This window comes from Parus major, chromosome 4, assembly GCF_001522545.3.
Source record: "Parus major isolate Abel chromosome 4, Parus_major1.1, whole genome shotgun sequence".
Lineage (NCBI taxonomy): Eukaryota > Metazoa > Chordata > Aves > Passeriformes > Paridae > Parus > Parus major.
The window spans coordinates 13,272,445-13,292,959 of NC_031771.1; the positions used below are offsets into that span (position 1 = coordinate 13,272,445).

At 39.2% G+C, this 20,515-nt stretch overlaps 1 protein-coding gene across 7 annotated transcripts in view; it reads right to left on the minus strand.

Annotated features, from left to right (window-relative positions):
* MAPK10 (mitogen-activated protein kinase 10) overlaps positions 1-20,515 on the minus strand; it is a 146,289-nt gene that overhangs the window by 57,982 nt on the left and 67,792 nt on the right. For all 7 annotated transcript variants that reach the window (XM_015625515.3, XM_015625520.3, XM_015625516.3 and 4 more), the window contains one exon: positions 11,312-11,481. In XM_015625515.3, the coding sequence (XP_015481001.1) occupies positions 11,312-11,481 (170 nt within the window). The remainder of the gene's footprint in view (positions 1-11,311; positions 11,482-20,515) is intronic.

Here is a 20,515-nt window from a genome sequence, read left to right on the forward strand (position 1 = left end):
TGCCCCTTACATTGCCCTCATACCAAATTTAAGAATTAAATTAGACTTGCTTATTTTTAACTTTTTTTTTCTCCTCTTGACATATAACTTCCAAGATTCTAAAGGCAGACATTCATACAAACAGTGCATATTCTGTTCTTCAATAATTACTTTTAAACAGAAAAAAGTTATTAGGTGAAAAGATCTCTCCAGAAGGTATATTTAAATATAATGAATGTTTTCTTAATTAAACTTAAAATAAAGAATTCCATCCATGCACCAGGGTGCAGAAAGTTCGCCCCAGGAAGTACAAGTCAAAGGCCACTATTAACAAAAAGCCTTTAAATGTCCTTATTAGGTTTGGAAGCAACACTTTGTGCTGAAAAATCCCCCCAAAAATCCAGTATGAGCAGACTGAAGAGTTGCAGACCTGTTGTCAGGAATGGCTACTATTCTCTCTGGATCAGCTCTATTCCCTCTGAAAATGCAGAGGAATTGAGGCAATATTTAGAGCTGATGCTAAAGAAGACCAATGCAGCTTCATAATGGATGACTGCTGCACTTTTCTTGTTGCCAGTTATGGGTCCATCTTGGTTTTTCTGTGTTTCCATCAGCTCACAGCTTCTTCCAAGCCAGTGGAAACAGCTAGATTAGAAAACATAACCTAGCTGCCTCCCCAGCTGAAACACAAGTCATCATTTTTTTACTATCACCAGATTCCAGTTTCACAGAATAAATAAACCAGTTGGCAAGGTTTTCCATGATGTTCCTCATCACTGCAGACATTACTGATTGGGCTCAAAATGTTCCTTCCTGCATTGCACAGAAACATGAGCTGTTATCCCCTGTTGTAATGAAGTAACATGGGAGAGGACTGAAGTGCCTAAATTGTTTGGGATTATCATCCCAGTCCTTGAATGAAAATTCAGCATTGCTGTCAAGATTAATAGTAAATTCTGTAGTGCTTAAAATTCACCAAAATTGGAGAATTTAAAGGAAAACGTTAAAAATGTGTGGCTCTATTTTTACACTTCAGTGTTTTATCAGGAAAGACAGCTGGTCTCACTCATCCCCTCCCTCACCCTGCTGCCCACACTGCTTTGGATGAAGCCCAGGATGTTTGGCTTTCTGGGCTGCCAGCGCACTTAGCTGGGTGATGCCCAGCCTCTCGTGAATTCACCAGATCTTCTGGGCAGGGCTGCTCCAGATCTGCTCATCCCCCAGCCTGTGCTGATCCCAGGGTTGCCCCAACCCAGGTGCAGTATCTCATATTTGGTCTCCTCAAAGGTCACAAACCTGCAGGTTTTCTGAGGTGCCCTTGATCTCTTTGTCTGTCATTAATGAATATATCAAACTAGTTCCAATAGGGACCTCTGAGGGGCACCACTTGTCACTGGTGTCCAGCAGGACTCTGACCTGTTGACCACAACCCTCTGGATGCATGTGTCCTCCCCTCAAATCTATCTCTTGCCATTTTAGAGAGAGGGATGCTATGGGGGTCTATGTCAAAGGCTTTCCAGAAGTCCAGATAAATTTAAATGTGAAATGCTTCCCTTGCCCACTGATGGAGCCACTGCATCACAGAAGGCCACAGGGCTGGCCAGGCAGGACTTGCCCTTGGTGAAGCTGTGCTAGGTGTCCTGAGTCACCTCTTTCTGTTCTCCATGTGCCTTAGCACAGCTTGCAGGGGGATCTGTTCCATGACCTTCCCAGGCACAGAGGTGAGGCTGACAGGTCAGTAGTTCCCAGGGTCCTCCTTTCTATCATTTTTAAAGACAGGTACAAAGTTTCCCTTTTTCCAGTCACCTGGGATTTCACCTGACTGACAAGGATTTTCAAATATCATGAAGAGTGGCTTGGCAAGTGCATCTTCCAATTCCCTCATCGCTGTGTCCCATAGACACAGGTTCCTCAGTGGTCATAAACCTGATCTTTATATTTACAGTGGGAGGGACTTTGCTCCCCCTCTTCCTCAGTCCTCATCCTGCTGTCTCTCCACTGGAGAGGTGTGGGAAGCGGGGTTGCCACTGAAGACCGAAGGAAAAAGTTGAGCAAAGCTCAGTTGTCTTCTCTCTGGTAGGGGTGTCTATTACCTGGCTCAGCAGCTTACACGCTTATCTGCAAGCACAAAGTCCAAACCCACAATTCATCCAGTCCCTTTACTGCCTCCCATAAAGGATTAAACAGTGTCATTGTCATATCCATAATGGTCCAATTTTGAATCTGTATTGCTCATTCTTTTTCAACTACTACAGTCATTGCCTAAAATGTCGAAGCCAAGCAGACCTCTACAGCAAGGATAAACTTGGAAGCAGAATTCATTCATAATTCTAAGGACAACTAGATCTAAAAAGTTCTCTGTGAAATCTATTTCACAATTCAGTCATGCTGAGAGAGCTCTTATCTGCCAAAATTTCAGATGGGAGGGTCTGAAGAAAGGTGTTTGAGTCATCACATATAAGACAATGTAAAAGAAGCTGCAGGGATCAAAAAGGATGGAACACCTACTTTTAGTAAACATGTTTACAATGAAAGTTAGTTATCTTCCTAATTGCATGAGCTGGTGCTGCCCCTAACAAGAACCATTTTGTAACCCACCAGTTACAGTTGTGCATACTGATGCAAGATAAAACTCTTGCCATAGTCATTTTCTCTCCCAAAGACAGTGGGGATACAGGGATACAGTGGGAAAGGCAGTGTGGAGGCAGCTATAAAGTTCACACATTGCCTGGCACACCACTCAATGGGCTCTGGTTCAGTTTGCCAGGAGATTCAAATATTCATGAGGATGCTGAGTGTGGAGCATGTTTACACACTTCTCATCTGCATGTGCTCTGCTAATTCTTTGCACTTGGCTCTGAAAGCCACTCTGTTGTTTAATACTTTTCTGAAAAATCAGTACTTTCTGGTCCTGAATGTCTCATGTCACTAACTCACTACACAGTCTGCTAGCTGCCAGTAGCTTTTGTTAGCTGCCAGCCTAGGAAATTCAACCTGGGCAGTGAAAGGAGCCAAGTTTCTTTTCCATTCTGCTTTAAAAGGGCTCTAGACCAATATGCTTTCTTTCACACGTGAATCACGTACGAGATGACAACCTCATGGTTTCCAGAGTATCCTACACTACTCACTCTTGGCACGCTCAAGGATTTACCAAAGCCAGAGCAAAGTAAAAAATTGAAAAATGGACCAGAGCTTGGGGTGCCTATCAATATTCAGTGGCAGAAAATGCACGGGCAAAAGATGCTTAAGTGTGATTTGCAGGTAAACCTTATTAAGTAGATGTTTACACCACATCTGGAGAACAGGTATTAGACACTGAATTTGGCAAAAAGATCTGACATTTACTGCTCTGAGCTCACCAGGGAATGTAAAGTTGGACAGTTTTCAAGCAGCACAGCCAGAAAAAGTCGAGTTTCCTTGTTTAACAGGCATTCAGAAGACATGGGAAATTGTGGCACTGAGGCAGAGTCTGTGCACCTGGCAGAAACTGAGTACCTACCACATTCAAATTGTCAGTCATGTGACAAACCTGCTATTTTTTGGGCCTACAAACTGGAATAGAAACCAGTTACTATCTTACTACTACCCCCTCACAGCCATAATTTAAAAGAGTTGCTGGCTTGCCTGACAAACAGAACAAAAGCTGTCACTTGGGTGAATAAAAAATGCTATTTCATGTTTCTTGCTGCATTTCTCAAATGAATAAAACCCAAAATTCAAGCCTGGAATAAAAGTGCACTGATACCAAGCCATCACCTACAATGTGATAATCATGGGAGAAAAAAAGCAAGAATTTTAACCCTAAAAGGCAACTCAAATTCTAGTTTCCCCAAACTAACTCTGCATTACCTCCCTGATTCCATGTGAGCACAGCCCTCTTCCTGTCACAGGAGAAGCCCCTTGGTCCTAAGAGGGGGCAAAAGTGTTTTGTGCAATGTGAAGCACACAGTGATCAGTGATGATGACACAACTGTGTTCATTTCAGTGGGGACAGGATTGCAGGTGAATGACATGGAAGGATAAGCCTGAAGTCTGTTAAGGAGCAGCTACACTGCAGTGACAGTAGTTAATGCCAAACCCGGTTTTCCAGGAGGAGCAAAGAGAGTCTTGAAAAAATCTGTCCAGTAAGTTGCATCATAGTAGTGACCCAACACAAATGTGAGAAAAGGGACATCTGTCAGTGACCAAAAGGAAGCTTTTGACAGTGTAGGAGCAGATAAGTACCTGACATCTGTCAAGAGGGTTTGAAAACATCACTGTCTGGCAGCAAAAAGTGCAAATTAAATGGAGTTTCCAGCCAACCAACACAAAAAGAGCTTAAGTTTCACAGTCATCAGTTACTTCCCTGCAGACACAGAATTTACAAACAGTTGATACATTTTTTAATGGCTCCAAGGGGACCACAGATCCAGCCACAGCTATGAACAAACCTGTTCTATGCCTGAGGGTTGTACCAATCCAGCTGAAAACTCTGGCTGCCAGTGCTCTCAAATGAGCCTGACCCTGCCTTCACAGCACTGAATTTCTGACCAGGTAAAGGGAGCATCACTGCAAGCATCACTGTTCATATAAACAGATTGCAGAGATGATTCCCTCACAAACTTATTTACTTTTTTCCTCCATAAACTTGCAGAATATAAATATGGAATACATTTTGCCTGTGTAACTGTTGTAGTCATGGAAACCATATGGGTTCTTTAAGGAGAAAGGAATCAAAAAAGGACATAGAAATATAGGCAGTGTATTTCAGAGACAGAGGACATGATTCCTTTGCCAGAAAAGAATCCTGTGGCACATTCTATTACATACCATCTGTGATTACCATTACATTTTAAATTTTAGATTTCTCTGTACAAGCAAAGTGAAATGAAACAAAAGAAGAAAAACATGAAATACACAGTGACGCCCTGCCTACCAGGAATCTCTGCATTCTGATAGAAAAAGGACATTACAAAAACAAAAACAAAAAAAAAAAAAAAAAAAAAAAAAAAAAAGGGAAGACACTGAGAAATATTTTTTGATATATTCCCTTCTTTTTTTCTTCTTTCTCACTCATAAGTCGTAGTAGATAGAAGAAGCTGCAAGAATCAAAGCAAACAATGACTCAAACACAATCCATCTGTCCTATTTTTCAGATGTTATGTATAGTTTGTCACATGGCAACAGTTCTCGGTGATCCTAACAGCAGTTCCTTCCATACCCAAGCTCAGTTCTTTGCTGCAAGAACACTCCAAGACATGGCCTCTTCCTCTCACTCCATATGCAGGCAAACTGTCTCTGGGTACGTGTTAATATGAAAACTCTAATAAATCAGCTTAAGAAACACAAATCTGACCAACTTAAATAAATACTTCCACTCAATATTCTGGAGGTCACATACAGAGAGATACTCAGCCTTTGCTGTACCCACTGGGAATCAGCACCTTAAAATTCACATGCTGGTGATCCAGATTCCTAATACAAGTGGGAAATCTGCAGTCTCTCTCGAGAATCAAGGCATAGATACATCAGAACCACAAAGCAGAATGTGCTGTTTCAGATGTACACCAGACCAATGGGAGACCAAATGCACACAGTTTTTGGTGCTTCAGAGCAACAACCCGCAAGAAAATCCAAAGAATACCACAGTGTAAACTACAAACTGGGAGCTGGGGAAAAATTCTGCAATGTACAAATGAATGAGTGAGGTTTGAAGCTTGCTGTGAGTTTAACTTCTGGTATTTCAACAACAACTGCTCAAAATATAAAAAGAAAGATTAAAAACATCTGGAAATAGCTTAACCTACTTGTTCCCAGAAGAAAAAAATTTAAAATTGCCACATGTTGCCATTGTATGGGATGATATTAGCACTGGGAAACATGGCAGAATTTGCTTATACTGGCATGCTTATTGCTCTGTCAGTAGAGCAACAGTTCCCAGTGCAAAGTGACAGCATTTGAAAGAATTTCCTACGTTCACAGAACACACTTGTAAAACTCTCTAAAAGTTGTCTTCAAAAACCTCCTCGGAAGCAGGATGTCAGAGCACATCAGCAAAGCACGCAACAGGGTGAGAAGGAGACGCTGGCTGAACTAATGGACACAATTTGCAGAATCTACAACAGAATCTGGGATCAACCTCAGTGCCAGCCAATGGAATGTGAAGCACACAAAGCCTCCAAGGCGTAACTGGAATGGAAGTAACCAAACTCACAACATATGCTCTGTTCTGACTCACACGAGAGGCTGGGGCTGACAAAATTAATGCTGCCACTCCCTTCAGGGCCACTGAAATTCTAGGCATATCCAAATACATTGTTCCCCATTTTGTCTCTGAATGAAATGTATTCTTTGTTCTCCCTTTCTGAGGAAAATTAGTGCTTAACCCCACAAAGAGAACATCTCTGAACTTCAACAGAACTATGCCAGTTTATACATGCACAAATGTTGATCTCTGACAGGGAATACAGTGTTTCGATTCAGTGACACCAAGAAATCAAAACAGTATTACTGGGATAGGAGGGCCACAATGGACAAAAATATTCATGTCTCAGGAATTTGAATACACCAGCATCCAGCTAAACATTACAAATAAAATTGTGTATTAGCTGTAGGATATGACACTGATATGATATATGATATGATATGACCACTATTCTCTATGTTTTTCCCACTGCACAATAGCAAAAGCATGAGCTTAGAATTGATTATGGTCAGAAGCATCAACTGCTCTTTTCTATGGCTTTTACCATTATTCCCATTGCAATATCCCTTGAGAACCTCATACCCAGCCCAGGAGTCAATGGTGCTACACAAAGCCAGAACCAAAGGGTAATCTTTGTACAAAAGGCCTCAAATGTTTCTGCATCTTGTAGTGGGAAATACCTGTCACATTTCTCCTCCAGCCTTTGAACACCCTGGGAAGTGTTGAGTCACCATCCCTGGAGGTATTGTAAAAGATGTGCAGATGTGGCAACTGGGGACATGCTTTAGTGATGGACAGTGCTGGGGGTACGGTTGCACTCTATGATCTTAAGGGTCTTTTCCAACCTAAATGATTCTATGGTGCTGTGATTACTTTAGGGAAAGAATCAGCAGATTCCTAAGCTACAATGAGCACCACCATCACCACAGGCTGATCTCAAAGAACTCTGCACTCCATAAGCTTCAACCACCAAATTACAATTAAATCAGCAAAGGAGAACCTTTGGTAATATTAGGCAAGCTATTTATTGTATTGCTGACTCTACCTATTATAGGGAACACTAAAAGACTCTGTTACCTTCTTTAGGTTCAGGCTTAAAAGTATTATCAAACCACTAACTCAAAGAAATATATTTTCAGCACATTTCCCAATTTACTACTTCAGGAATATATTTACAGGCTCCTCTATATCTGCAGATGAGGTGTCTTTCTAAATTTATAATGCATTCACTGAAAAGCTCTCAGAAAAGCATAATTCCTGCTCCCGTATCCCCCACTCAAACATTACTCACACAGAAACTTCCTGCATCAATGAGAATAAAGCCCCTTCCCAGCCAACCCCCCAGTCCAGCTGACACACCATTAGCTCACATCTCAGCATCATGCAACATGAAAACTTGGGCTCACTTTTAAGAAAAGACCAGACAAAGGATTTCAGCTGAAAGGCATCATCAGATCCATTTATTTGATGTTCCCCCAGATAACTTTGTTTTTAAAGCTATCACTTTCTCCTGAAAATACAAACAGGTATAGCCCCTGTGTGGTCATAAACCAGGCCAAATGTCTTCATAAGATACTGCTTAGATTTTAATTACTTCTCAGGCTTGTAAGTGATGTCTTCCCTATCTGCCTTGGAAACCTGGACTTCACCCTTGCTTCTACCATAAATTCAAAAACTGTCAGAGACCCTTCAAATTTCTTTTGAAATATTTCTGCACAGCACCATTTTTCTAGACATCACAGACAGTATCAAAAATATCACAGGCAACATAAAAATGATAGCTTGCAAGCCACAACAGAAAACCTACAGATCAATTACCTTGCTTCCAGGCAAAAAAGCATTCATCTAAAACATAAAGAAACACCCACTCCAACATCAGCATATTTCTGTTGATTTTATGGAACATGAGAGTTCCTCTCCATCCACCATCATTCACCATGCACAAACACAAGCTGAAAGTGACCTGTCTCTCTTTCTCAGCCCCTTGCAAAATAAGGCAGGTGTCAGCTCCCTTCTAACATTGCAGAGGGTTATCAGCTATGTCCTCTCTCAGCAGTTTAAGTGGCACATATCTAATTAAACTCAGAAAACTGTTTTCTCTTTCTGTGACAGACTCAAAGATCAACGAGTGTGGTTGCAAGCCTGTGCATTTTTTTACAGCTACAGCTTGGTCTAATAAACTCCAAGTTGTGTTTCAGCGATGCCCCATCGTCATCATGACTGTAATAACATGATAATGATATGCAGAAACACCCTTTATAGGCTTTCTCACAGATGTAAGTGTGATGTACAGCAAGGAAACAGCCTACACTTTCATAAAGAGTAATGTTTGCAGGGTGAAGAGGAGCTTCCCTGCTCAAGATATTTCAAGCAGCTTGTTTTCTTTCCTTCTTTCAGCTGCTAAAATAATTTTGTGAACATAGTTAACACAAAACCCATTGAAAGAGCCCAAAGATTAATTTCCAAAGATTCTGTATGTACTATGTCTGTAGAAATACCATTTTCTTACTGGGTTTATAATTATTTCACATGGGCACAATTATAACAATCACACCATATGGTTTTCTCTTTTTCATTTACCAAATTATCATCTCCTGAAGATTTAATCACTTTATTGCTTCCATATCAAGAAAATAATTTTTTCTTTGATGAATTTTTCAGCACAATCGAGTGAAATCAAGTCCCTACTCCTTTCATAACCACATTCCCTGCTTCCTGTGCCTGTTTCTGTTCCATGACATAAGTTGTTTTCCATTCTCCTGCTTATCTTGAAACCTATTCCTAGAACTGTATGACAAAAATTTCAGCATTCTGTGGCTTTGCCTAGGAACTCTGCAGCACCTTTCAGGGCCTGAAAGACATCTTCTCCTAAAAGGAGTTAGCATTCAGCAGCCATGCTCCATCAATCCATAAAACCAAGTGTCACTATGCACCAAAGCTGTCTCCAGCAGCTGGGCAGCCAGTTGATCCACTCAATAACAGGTAGTGTCCTTACCTACAATTATCCTGAAGGAAAATCCTGTGCATGCTCTCAGAAGGCTGAGCCTAAACCCCTCTGTGCCATCCTACCTGTGCCTGCCCTTGGCAGAGGGAACAATCAGATATCACCCATTTGTCTTCTACACTTCTCCTGCTTCTGGCAGCAAGGGACAGAACTGCATCCCAGATCTGTGACACTTCTTGAAGAAGCCATCAAGTATAAACACAGCCAGTGGATCTGAAAGAAATGATGGTCTAGGTGCTTCCCAATTTTTTCACAGAGGCACTCCTCATGGCTACTCTTTGCAAAGGAACAAGACAAGCAGGGAAAATTACTTCCCCCACCAGAGCAAGATGTGCTGCATAAATAGGCAGGTTCTCAGGTTTTTTTTTTAACTTAATCAGCTTTTCCTAGATGTAACTCTATTTCCATCAAAATACTTCTAAATAGAGTAAGTTTCTACAATAGAAACTTATTCTAATACAGTTTACTGTGTAAACTTATTAATATTAGGAAAGGAGAAACACAACTGAAGATGTTTCTCATCATGTATTCTTTTCTCTTAGCTAAACTACAAATATTTGTCTCTCAATTATTTTTTTCATTAATTAATCGCTTCACCATTGATTCTTCATGCTTTGCTGATGGATGGTTTGTTGTTTTTCTGCTAAATTATGCCTTATGTCAGGCAGTTTACTATGTAACACAATCTAAGAAAAAAATGCTCATTATCTTCCCCATCTATTGTGTAACACTTCTATATCTATATCATCAAAAAGGTCTTTTATGGTCTCTCCATACTACTCACCACTTCAGGGAATTTGTGTTAACTTTCATTTGACCTTGCTTGTTTTCTGATTTGATTTTCTTTCCTAAGAAATTCTTAATTTTTGCTGTCAACTCTTAGTGTGAAAGCAAAATTCACAGGCTGCTTTTGATTTTATTTAGCTTAATTCCTCTATTTTTTGCTGCTCACAATTGATCATTACAGCAATTCAGTTGCAGAGAAGTTCAACAAAACCTGATTTTCCTCTGAAACAAATAGAGGATAGTAAGGAGGAAGAAAAACCATCTTTGCTTTATATGGAATTGAACAAATAGTGCAAAATTAATTTCAGTAGTACTGAACCCAAAATATGCCTCTTTCCCAAAGCTGATTTAAAAGCAACCTTGAGTTCTTTTGTGTTTAAAATGAGGAATATGGTGCTTGGCCATTTAGGTCAGTCTTTGGACTTGCATGGTCTCCACAGTACACTAAACACAGGAAGTGATGGACGGAGACCTAAGGATGTGTTGTCAGAGTTGTTACACTGTCAATTACGGTGCCAATGCCAACAATCCATGGAAAAAACATTTGCCACTGGCTTCAAGGAGCCTCTTGCTTTACCACTGCCTCCACCTGTAAAGTGACACACATTGGATCAAATTCTAAAAAAAAAACAGTGTCAGAAGTGACAGATGAAGTTAAGACTTCATCTCTGATCAAGTTATAGATAAAAGGTTGTTTTAGTTACTCAAATGCCTCATAATTAAACAGGTTACAAATGCCTGCACAGAGACATTTAAATACAAGCCACAGAAATTTAAAAGTCAAGTCTAAAACCGCAGAGGCAAAAGCCACACAGGATTCCACAACTTTTGAACATGCTAAATTAAAATTGCATTGTTTAGGAGAGCTACTGAATTTATCTTTTGTTCACATTATCCACATCACTGAAACATCACTTTTAAGAAACAATGGAAACATTAGTAGTTACATCAATTTGAAAGGATTCCACCCTGAATATTTGAGAATGCTATGGGATGTGACAAGCTTCTGTGCTGCTCTCAGTGACTTTTACTGTACAAAGACCAAAATTACAGGGTTTACTTGGGATATTATTTGCACTGCCTCTGGAAATAGTGCCACAGTTGTCAATTATGATAAGATCTCTCTCCCACTTTCTTGCTAGCTCCATTTTGCTGTGTGGAGGAATAAACCCGGTGCTATCGCTCTCACCAGCCAGGGAATTTATTAGCAAACCACTGGGCTCCTTCTGCCTCAGGATGTCTGTTGCCTGACTGCTATTTTTGCAATTTTAGACAATGTCTTTGGCTGGCAAACTGTGAAGAGATGCAAAATGCCAATTATGTTTCCAAGCATCGTATGAGAAACTGCTGATACTCACCAAACTATTCCCTGAGCCCCAGAGCCAATAGGTTTCAAGTTCTGGTAGCGTTTGAGGACTGTGAAGGTCGAGTCACCTACTTCCACACTGTAGAACTGGTTGTCAACTTTGCTTTTGCTCATGTTGTAATGTTTGGCAATATACGACACATCCACTTGTTTCCCAAATCCCTGTTGTACAGAGGAAGGGAAGGGGAGAGGGATTGGTGAAAACAGAGAAACCATGGCTGGTAAAACATTAGAATACTGATAAAGCACTGTCAGCCTAACTTTTCAATAGAAATTATTGTCATTTTTGGCTCATTTTCATAAAGACTGTAACAAACCTCCTTTCATGCAGGAAGTCACCATAAAAAAGGCACTGATTAAAGAAAACCAGTGAATTCTCCAGCTGATGTTTATGACACAGTTACTGCCAACTTCTGGTCTCTGCCTGCCATCACTCCTGCTTCATGACTACTGGATTATGTGCTCGTGCCAACTCTGCCCTTGTTAGTTTTGCAACTAATTTAAAATAAGATAACTTTCATCAGTGTGGAGGTGGGGCAAGAGACACCGGAGTCAGGCTCTTCATTCTGGATCAGACAGAGCAAGCAAATGCATTCCCCTGAGTGCTAAAACTTTCCCTGAGCACGTGATGAAGGCCTTGAGAACCTTTCAACAGGGGTTGCAAAAGAAACAGAGTAGTTAATGAGACAAACTTCGACCCAAGATGACTCAGTATCATGGACAATTATTCAGAAGCTCTGGAGGTCTCCAAGAGTTCTGGGCTCCTAAGGACAGGAGGGAGAGTTGCTCTCATGACCTAACAAATGCAGAAAACACCAGTTTTTGTGACACAAACCCAAGCACTGTAGCTAGAACTGCACAACAGTGTTCCTCCCCAAAACTGTAAAATTAAAATCCAATAATTTTTACAAGACTTTAAAAACTCTCCCTCAAATTTGTACAATTACCATGTAGGAAGTTACATTATAAGCACTTTATTATGACTACTGCTGAGCTCAGCTCCCTATAGATTAAAGAGCAAATTTATAGTAATTTGTGATAAAAATCAGAAGTAAGTGGTTGTAATTTAGAATTCTGTAGTACATGATTCTGAGCACAGGATGCAAAAGCTCAACATATTACAACAGATCTGCCCTAAAAGAGTTGACAGTTCAATTATGGAAGTCAAGACATGCCCAAATGCCTTCCATAAAGGAAAAACAAAAACCAGCTGTGCCTCTGTCTATGCATATTTTTCTTTCAGTGCTCCCAAATACAGCTTATAAATTTTCTTATTTGCTCTATTATAAACTTCTTTCCCCCAAAAATTTGAATGATCAAATATATTATGTGTTTATGGACTACTAAGTTGAAATTTGATGGAGGTGGGGAAAAAGTAAAATTGATTTCAGTTACATTAGTCTTTCAATTAAAAAGGACATCATTCCAGAGTTCCAAAAATCTGGCCCTTAAAAACATATTACTGACCTTGCAAATAACTTGGATGTTAAGGTTTGCCTTGAAAAAATTATCATTATTTTTCTGTCTGCTATCTGACTGGACAGCATCATCCTGAACACCTCATTTAGAGATTTTGAAACATTTTAATGAATGCAGCTCTTCATTCAAACACAAAGTCTTATCTCAGAAGACCAAGTGGAAACTTTTCATTAACTTGTTCATCAAATATTGTGAGGGGGAGAGCAGGGGAGGCCTTGCCCTAACACAAAAAATGAGAGATTTATGGACACTGATACAGCGCTAAATTGAAGCTTCCAGAGAGTGAAATGATTCCAAAAGAGGTTTGAAATTTTCTCATTGGAAAACAAACAGGCTGCATCTGATTCACACTGTGTAGCCTTAGTCTTGAAAGGTCTTCCATACAGCGAAGAGGGATGCATAAATTTGGCTATTCAGCTCAGGTATTCATACCAGACCTGGAATTGAGAGGTTTTCTGTTTTTTTTTAATACCATGCTCTTGATTGACAAGAATTTCACAGCTCCCTCTGCCTAGACAAACACATTTGGAGTGTGTTTTTTCCTGATGTTATTATCAGAATAATGCAGGACATATTCAGCATTAACACCCATTACTCTGAAATCAATGTTTATGTATAAAGTGTCAGCTTAAAAATTGGATTCCTGAGTGAGCCTGACTCATAGCCAGCTCCTCTGGAAGTACAGATAGAGTGAATTTCTAAAAAAATTGGATAACTGTGTTAAGGCTTGGCTGAGCCTGGCCTGCCATAACTTGTTTGTGTCCTCACTCCCAAGCTACCTGACATCTCCTTGTGTGGTATGGAGCTACATGGGAACACATATTTTATCACTCTGTGTCTAGGATAAAAATTACTTGCTTTTAAGTTACCCTGACCATGTGAACTACTAGCCTCGGGAAACTCATGCTGCATACAGTGGGATTTCTGAACTGCTGCGGTTCCAGCAGCTGGTTCTTTTAAATCCAGAAGTATCTTAAAAATCAATTAAAACAGTTCAGAAGAACCACTCTGGCATACCTTAGTTATATGGGTAATTATCATATCCAATTGCTTCAGTCAACATCAATTAAAGTTGTGGACCCAGAAGACCGCAACTGATAAGAAAATGCAAATGTCCTGATGAGCAGCTCTCCTCTGCATAACACAGACCATTCCTGTGACAGTCTGCTCCTAACTGTGTGTGAGGGGGAAAGGTAAAGACTGTTTTATTTTTCATGGAATAATTTTTTCTTTTTTAGATTAGTATCTTTTTCTCGACTTAAAAATTTGTGCCACGTAAGAACTTCGATAGAAAACAAACACCAAGCATTACTTCCAAAATACAAGGCAGACTGATTTTGTTTGAAGTTTACTTCATGCAGAATGCCTCCTCTGAGTGACAAAAATTTCAGCTTTGTGGACAGGCCAAGGTCCAGGTCATCTACTAAGTTGCCTCCCAGCTTTAAACCCATACTCCTAAAAAACTACAAAAGAATCCTACTCTATAGTTCCCAGTTTTTACCAAAGCCTAAATAAGCAAAACAAAAGCACATTAAGGTTATTAAAGCCCAGTTCACTGCTTACTTTCATACCAACAGGAGATGAATGGTATAACTTGTCATGATGCTGACTTAAATCAAATCCCCAAGTCAATGAATTAACAGCGTTATTGGATTAATCACATTTGATCAGATCCCCAAGCCAAGCTGACACATAATCAAGAACCATCTCTGGTTGATTCAACAGCCACTTCCTAATAAGGACAAGGAAATGGCAGCTTTGTTTCATTCCAAAATTCAGCTAAAAAATCTCTTCCCTTTAGCAAGGAAATTCATACTCTGAATAGAGCATGTCAATGTTAGTTTTAGTTTCAAACCCTGATGAAAATATTCTCCAAATTCTCAAATTCGTATAGTTCATCTTAAAGAAGCCTACACCCTACATTTTGCTCTTCTCCTGTTACATCTTCAGGGCTCATTTAAACCCCATCCAGAAGCCTTGGTGTTGTTACAGATATTAATATTCCCCCAGATGCCCCCGTGTACACCACTAAGCTATTTCAGATTCAGGATTTATTGCACAATGGTCGCAAGTTCTGTACAGGCAGCTTAAGTTAAAGCTTTGATTATGTGGCATCAGAAAGGAACAAAGGACTAGGAATATCCTTCTGTAGATGCACCTAACCATAAACTCCATTCAAATGTGATTGAGACCAACATCATAAAAAACCAGGAATTAGCACTTCATTAAGAAATAGATGGAGGAAGGAAGTTTATATATATATATATATATATATATATATATATATATATATATATATATATATATATATATATATGTATGTTGCAATCAGGATATCACAGTAAAAATGCATAGGTCTCATATAGTAAAGTGAATTCCAGTGAGTGAATAAATTTTCAGGTGAACTTCAAATGAACCAAGGCCCCACATTAACAATAAACATTGCAGGTGTGAAACTTCGAACAAAACACATCTAAGTTTTTCAGACCTCTGTGTAAGATGAAAAATTATTCCTCAAAGTATGCATGGAAATGCCATTTGCTCTTGGTTTCCAGAAACATTTGGACAATGGAATTACATTACTTCAACACTGATAGGAACTAAGCTTTCATTTGATGTGTACAGAAATGAATGAACCATTATTTTCTCCTTTCAGTACCTAATTGAAAACTTCTAATACACACACATTCCCCAATGCCAGTCTCTTTCCTCCATACTGTGAAATTTAAGAGTATGAAAAATGAAAGTTTCTCAGCCCTGAAAACCTAACTATCCTTGTTAGCTCACTTGAGCATGTAGCCACATTTGCAATGATGTTTGTTTAGTAACCTGACAAGTGAGAAAGAGGAAAGAAAAGGAACTGTCAAGACTCAAGCATTTGAGATGAAGGAAAAAGATACTCTCACCATCACTAACTGTTTAAAGAGCATATATTTTGCTTTCAAAGGACAGGTATTTAAAAATTCAGTGGAACTCAAATAACTTGCTGCCTCACACAGAGCTACAAACTATTCTTTTCCTTTCTTTCAGAATACAGAGAGCAAGAGTTTAAAAGCCCAATAGAAATAAAATAATGTTATTTTCTCTATTATAAGGTGAATTTCTTCCCGATATCCCATTTTATTTGTCCATTTATATCCTACAAAATAACTATACTTATTATATTTTACTGACAGACCTTTGTTTCTGAACACCACTCCTTCTATTATTGACGAGCCTAAAATATGGCAATTTCTTGCAGCTCAGCATCTCATACATTTCAGCTTTTATAAATACAAACCATGCTAGCGGCAATTTAAGGCAAATTGCTCTCCTTTGCATCTCCAAGACAGTGAGCACTGTCACAGATTCTGCTGGCAGCATCAGCAGAGGGGAAATTTTACCTCAGTGTTCATCTCCTTCCCTGTGAAGATGAACACGGAGATCGTGGTGGGAGCACCAGTTCGAGGGTGCCATGATGCAAGGCCACTGAAATCAATTAAAGCCCTTCACGTGTGTGTAAATGCAGGTGAGTGAAAGAATCAGATGGAAGACTGAAAGGCTGACTCCCAATCTGCAGCTGGCACAGAGCCCAGAGATGAGCAGGACAGAGGAGAGAGGATGTTCTGAGCCAGACACCAGGATGGCTCCCCAGCGGCCCCCACATCTTCACCGCGCCGCAGACAAAGAGACTGCTGAGGAGCACAGCCCATCTCAGAGGTGGATGCCTTTGGTTCCCTCAGGATACAAAAGGATAATATTGTAAAGCTACAATTTAACCTTAGAAGTCAAATGCTGAGGTTGTAGAGACTGGAATTCACAAAAAACTCTCAGTCTTCTGCCAGCTCTGAAAATGCAAACCCTGCTCACCTGGGTGCACCTGCTAAACCTACAGCACTGTGAATTTAATGGCTATCCTCCCACTTGCACAGCTCTAATTCTCACAGAACTTTCAAGTGCCAGAATTCTGGCATGAATATGAATTTGCTGAGCCTTCTGCTTCGAATTTAATGGTCACAGGTTTTGCTATATAAATTTGAATAGCCACAGAAGCTATCGCTTGGGAAATACAGAGTGTCCTTGCATAGAAAAATCTACTAAATTATTTTAAATTGTGTATTTTTTATATGACACATTTATAGCAGACATTTTATCTATTTTTTTCTCCATAAAGCCAGACTTCTCACTTATTCTGGCTCTCCCTGAACTCAAAAGCCCATAAACAGTGATCCAATCTCCTACACAGGGTTTCATCTTTTGTGTGCGTGGTTGGATGTAATATTGCAGATTTTGGTCTTACCAACCACATCACACCACAGTTCTCCATTCTTCCACCTCATTCTCCTCCTGTGAGGCCTGTATTAGTCACCCAGTCTTCCTGATTTTAGTGTGTTTTGAGTGGGATTTAAAAGCTACTTTCCAGCCTTATCATCTCTCTCCAGCTGCCTTGCTCCCAGACAGGGGGCTTTCTGCATTCAGCCTTTCAATTAGACAACTGACACCTGCAAACAACTCAGCCTTGATTGATCAGTGATTAATCTTTTTACATTTGCTTTATTCACTCTATTTCAACACTTCATATTAAAGTATTTTATTAAATGTAGTACAATATTTCTAAGTGCTGTTTGGGTATTTTTTTTGTTAGTTTGGGGGGGTTTTGTAGCTGTAGTTTCTTGTTTATTTGTTTAAACGCTCTGTACTTTTTCAACCTCTTCTAACTGAGATATCAAAAACCCATCAGCTTACTTAGCTCTTACCTAGTTCTGATTACACACAAAGCAACAAGTCTTCATTCTCCTTTTCAGTTGTATCAACTCAGAACACAAAGCAAAGCACTATTTACTTATTCTTCTCTTGTCCTCCACGTGTTCACTGAGCTCTCAGTATTTTTAATTCCTTCCTTCTTACAGGCAGCAAATTTTCATAGCTCATTTACAACTGTGCTATCATGTATTGCCCAGAAGCCACTGATGTCCCAGAGGCATGTCCTTAATTCCAGGCCAGACTTCTAACAGATGAGCAACCTGTGATTATCTGAACAAGAAAACATTATTTCAAATGATTCCTCATCCCCCTGATGCCTGAAGAGCTCGATGCTGACACACAGGTGACATTTAACCTTCATTGTGTCATCACACCAAAGAAGGTTGAAAGGACTGATAAGAAACACTGAAAGAAAAGGTTCCTTGAGATTGAGGTGTCTTTATGGAGAAGAGCTAAATCAGTGATCCAAATGGAAAATGTAGCCAAAGATACAGGAGAGAAAGTAGGTTACTCAATAGAACTGTGTAATTACAGTATTTGATGTGAAGACAATAGCTAATGAAAGAATTCTCCCTTTTACAAATAAAGACTGTACGGAATTAATAATCACACCTTTACCTAGAAATAGACAGCTCTTGACCCTATAAAGTATCATTTTATTCATAGAAATTTAATATATCAACTGTTGATAGCTTTTGAGCACCAATTAATCTCCCATTGGATAGAAGGCATAATCATAGGACACACTGCATTTACAATTGTATTCTAAATAAAGGTATCCCATATACCTACGGCTTAGGGAACATGTAAATTCTGACAGGCTATACATGTCTTGATATTGATTTTAAAAGAATACTGAAAGACCAAATGGAGAAAAATACCAAATGGAGAAGAAGTCAGCGGTCTTCTGGAATTGTTAGATATTGTTAATATATTTGTATTAATATTTAACATCTTATTCTACTCATGATACACTACTTTGCATGACCTAGTGCTACTGTAAAAATGTGTGGGATCCTACAGATAAAAGCTTGTTGGTGATACCAGCCTTACAGAAGTCTAATTAAATTCTATAGGCCTTCTTGTCCTACTTTTCTATCATGATAGAAAAGCAGATGTCCTTTTCCTCCACACCTTAAAAAAGGTGGCTGTTTCAGAACATGAATTGGCTATCCATGTCCAGTAATTCCAGACTTGGGTGTTTTCACACTGCAAACAGGGTGAAGGGGTGGGGAGGTTTATATTTACCCTACTTATGCTACTGAATGTTTCTCAGGAAGAGCTGGTTGGTTTTTTTTCCTTAAGTTGGAAATCCTTAAAACTCTATTCCTGCTGAATTAGCATTTAATTGTACAAAACTATTATGCCCAGTGACATAAGCTCTATGTCAAAGAGAAGAGCCTGTAATTATGTACATGTCACTTGCCTTCAAAGCACATAAATCTATGCCTTTTAGGCCACAAATACATATTACAAGAAAAATACAACCCCAGTACTAAAAATAATCTTCAATACTGGAGCTTTAAGAAAGGCATTTCAGCACAAATACTCTGGAGAAAGTCTGCAGTGAGGCATAAACTTCAAATGGAAGCAGGAATAAGAATGGAATAAACAATATTGCCACCTGGACACTATTCCTAGTCTCTAAATAAATATCTGGATGCTTGGACCAAGGACAGAGCTATAACCCCCATCCCACTCTAAACAATACAAATGAACAGCATCCAAGACAGTTGTTAATGCAACCAGACATTTAGTTTAGAGACTGTTCTTGCACATAGTTCTAGCTGTTATTTGGATCAGGGCCTATCTTTATGGAGGGAATAAATTAACATGAAGCTTAAACCAGCTTTTATCCTCAAGAGAATCGATCTGAAGGTCTGAAGACCTTGAAAAGGTATCTGTGTGGTGAGTGCTTGAAGGATGGACTTCTGCTCCCTACAGTGTCAGGATAGTATCTCTTAGTACCATATTTAGTGGGTGATGCCATTCTGGGTACCTGCTGCAGCCATTAAATAGGAATTCATCTCACTCAGTGATAAAAATGCATCCAAAATGGTCTAAGTAAAAAAGGAGAGGAGAATTGTGCAAAAAAACCCCTTATTCTGCACAGTGAAAGTATTTTTTCATGAATGACACTTTTCTCATACAATCTGAGAAAAAAAAACATTTTTCAATTTTTTGCAACTTTTTTCTTTTCTTTTTTTAATGAACTCTGTCAAAACATTACAAAAATACTACACTTGACAAAGTTGCCAGTGGAAGAATTAAGCCAGTTAAATACATGCACATGAAGAAGGGATGTTAAAAAAAGAAAAGACAGTTAAGCAGATTATCAAAATGAATTTCCAAGCCCCATACTAGAGCTGATGATTCCCAAGTCCAGATTCAACCTTCTCAGCAGAATTAATATTTAGTGTCCCTGAGTTAAAAAACACAAAGCAAACTTTCCAACACCTGTCACTGCTTGGTGTTAGATGCTTACACACATCTAATAGCCCTTTCTTTTTTACAACTGTGCTTTCACTTGGACTCCACATGTAATATAAAAGAAAAAAAGTGTTTATCATAAAGTCATTTCTAAGAATACAGCATTGTTTTCAGCCTCAAAAAGTGAAGAATGTCCCTAGTATCTCTCCAATTAGTTAGATTACTGTTGTCCCACAAAAAACCATAAAGCTATGAAGAGACAGAATTCAAGCACAAAACACTGTTCAGAAGTAAGCAAAAAAGTCATCTTTTTTTGTGTGCATCAAGAGAAAATGATGCACACAGATTTGCAACTAAATATGTTAATTAAATTAATCAAGAGAATAAAAAACTGGATAAATCAATAATCTTTTTCCTTTGCAGCAAAGATGTAGTTTCACCTTTGTGGGCTTCCATACATTGTGACCAAACAATTTCAAGGGTGATGTAGAAATACAGAATTGACTTTAGTGGAGTCTCATGGCTCCAGGACCTCAACACCACA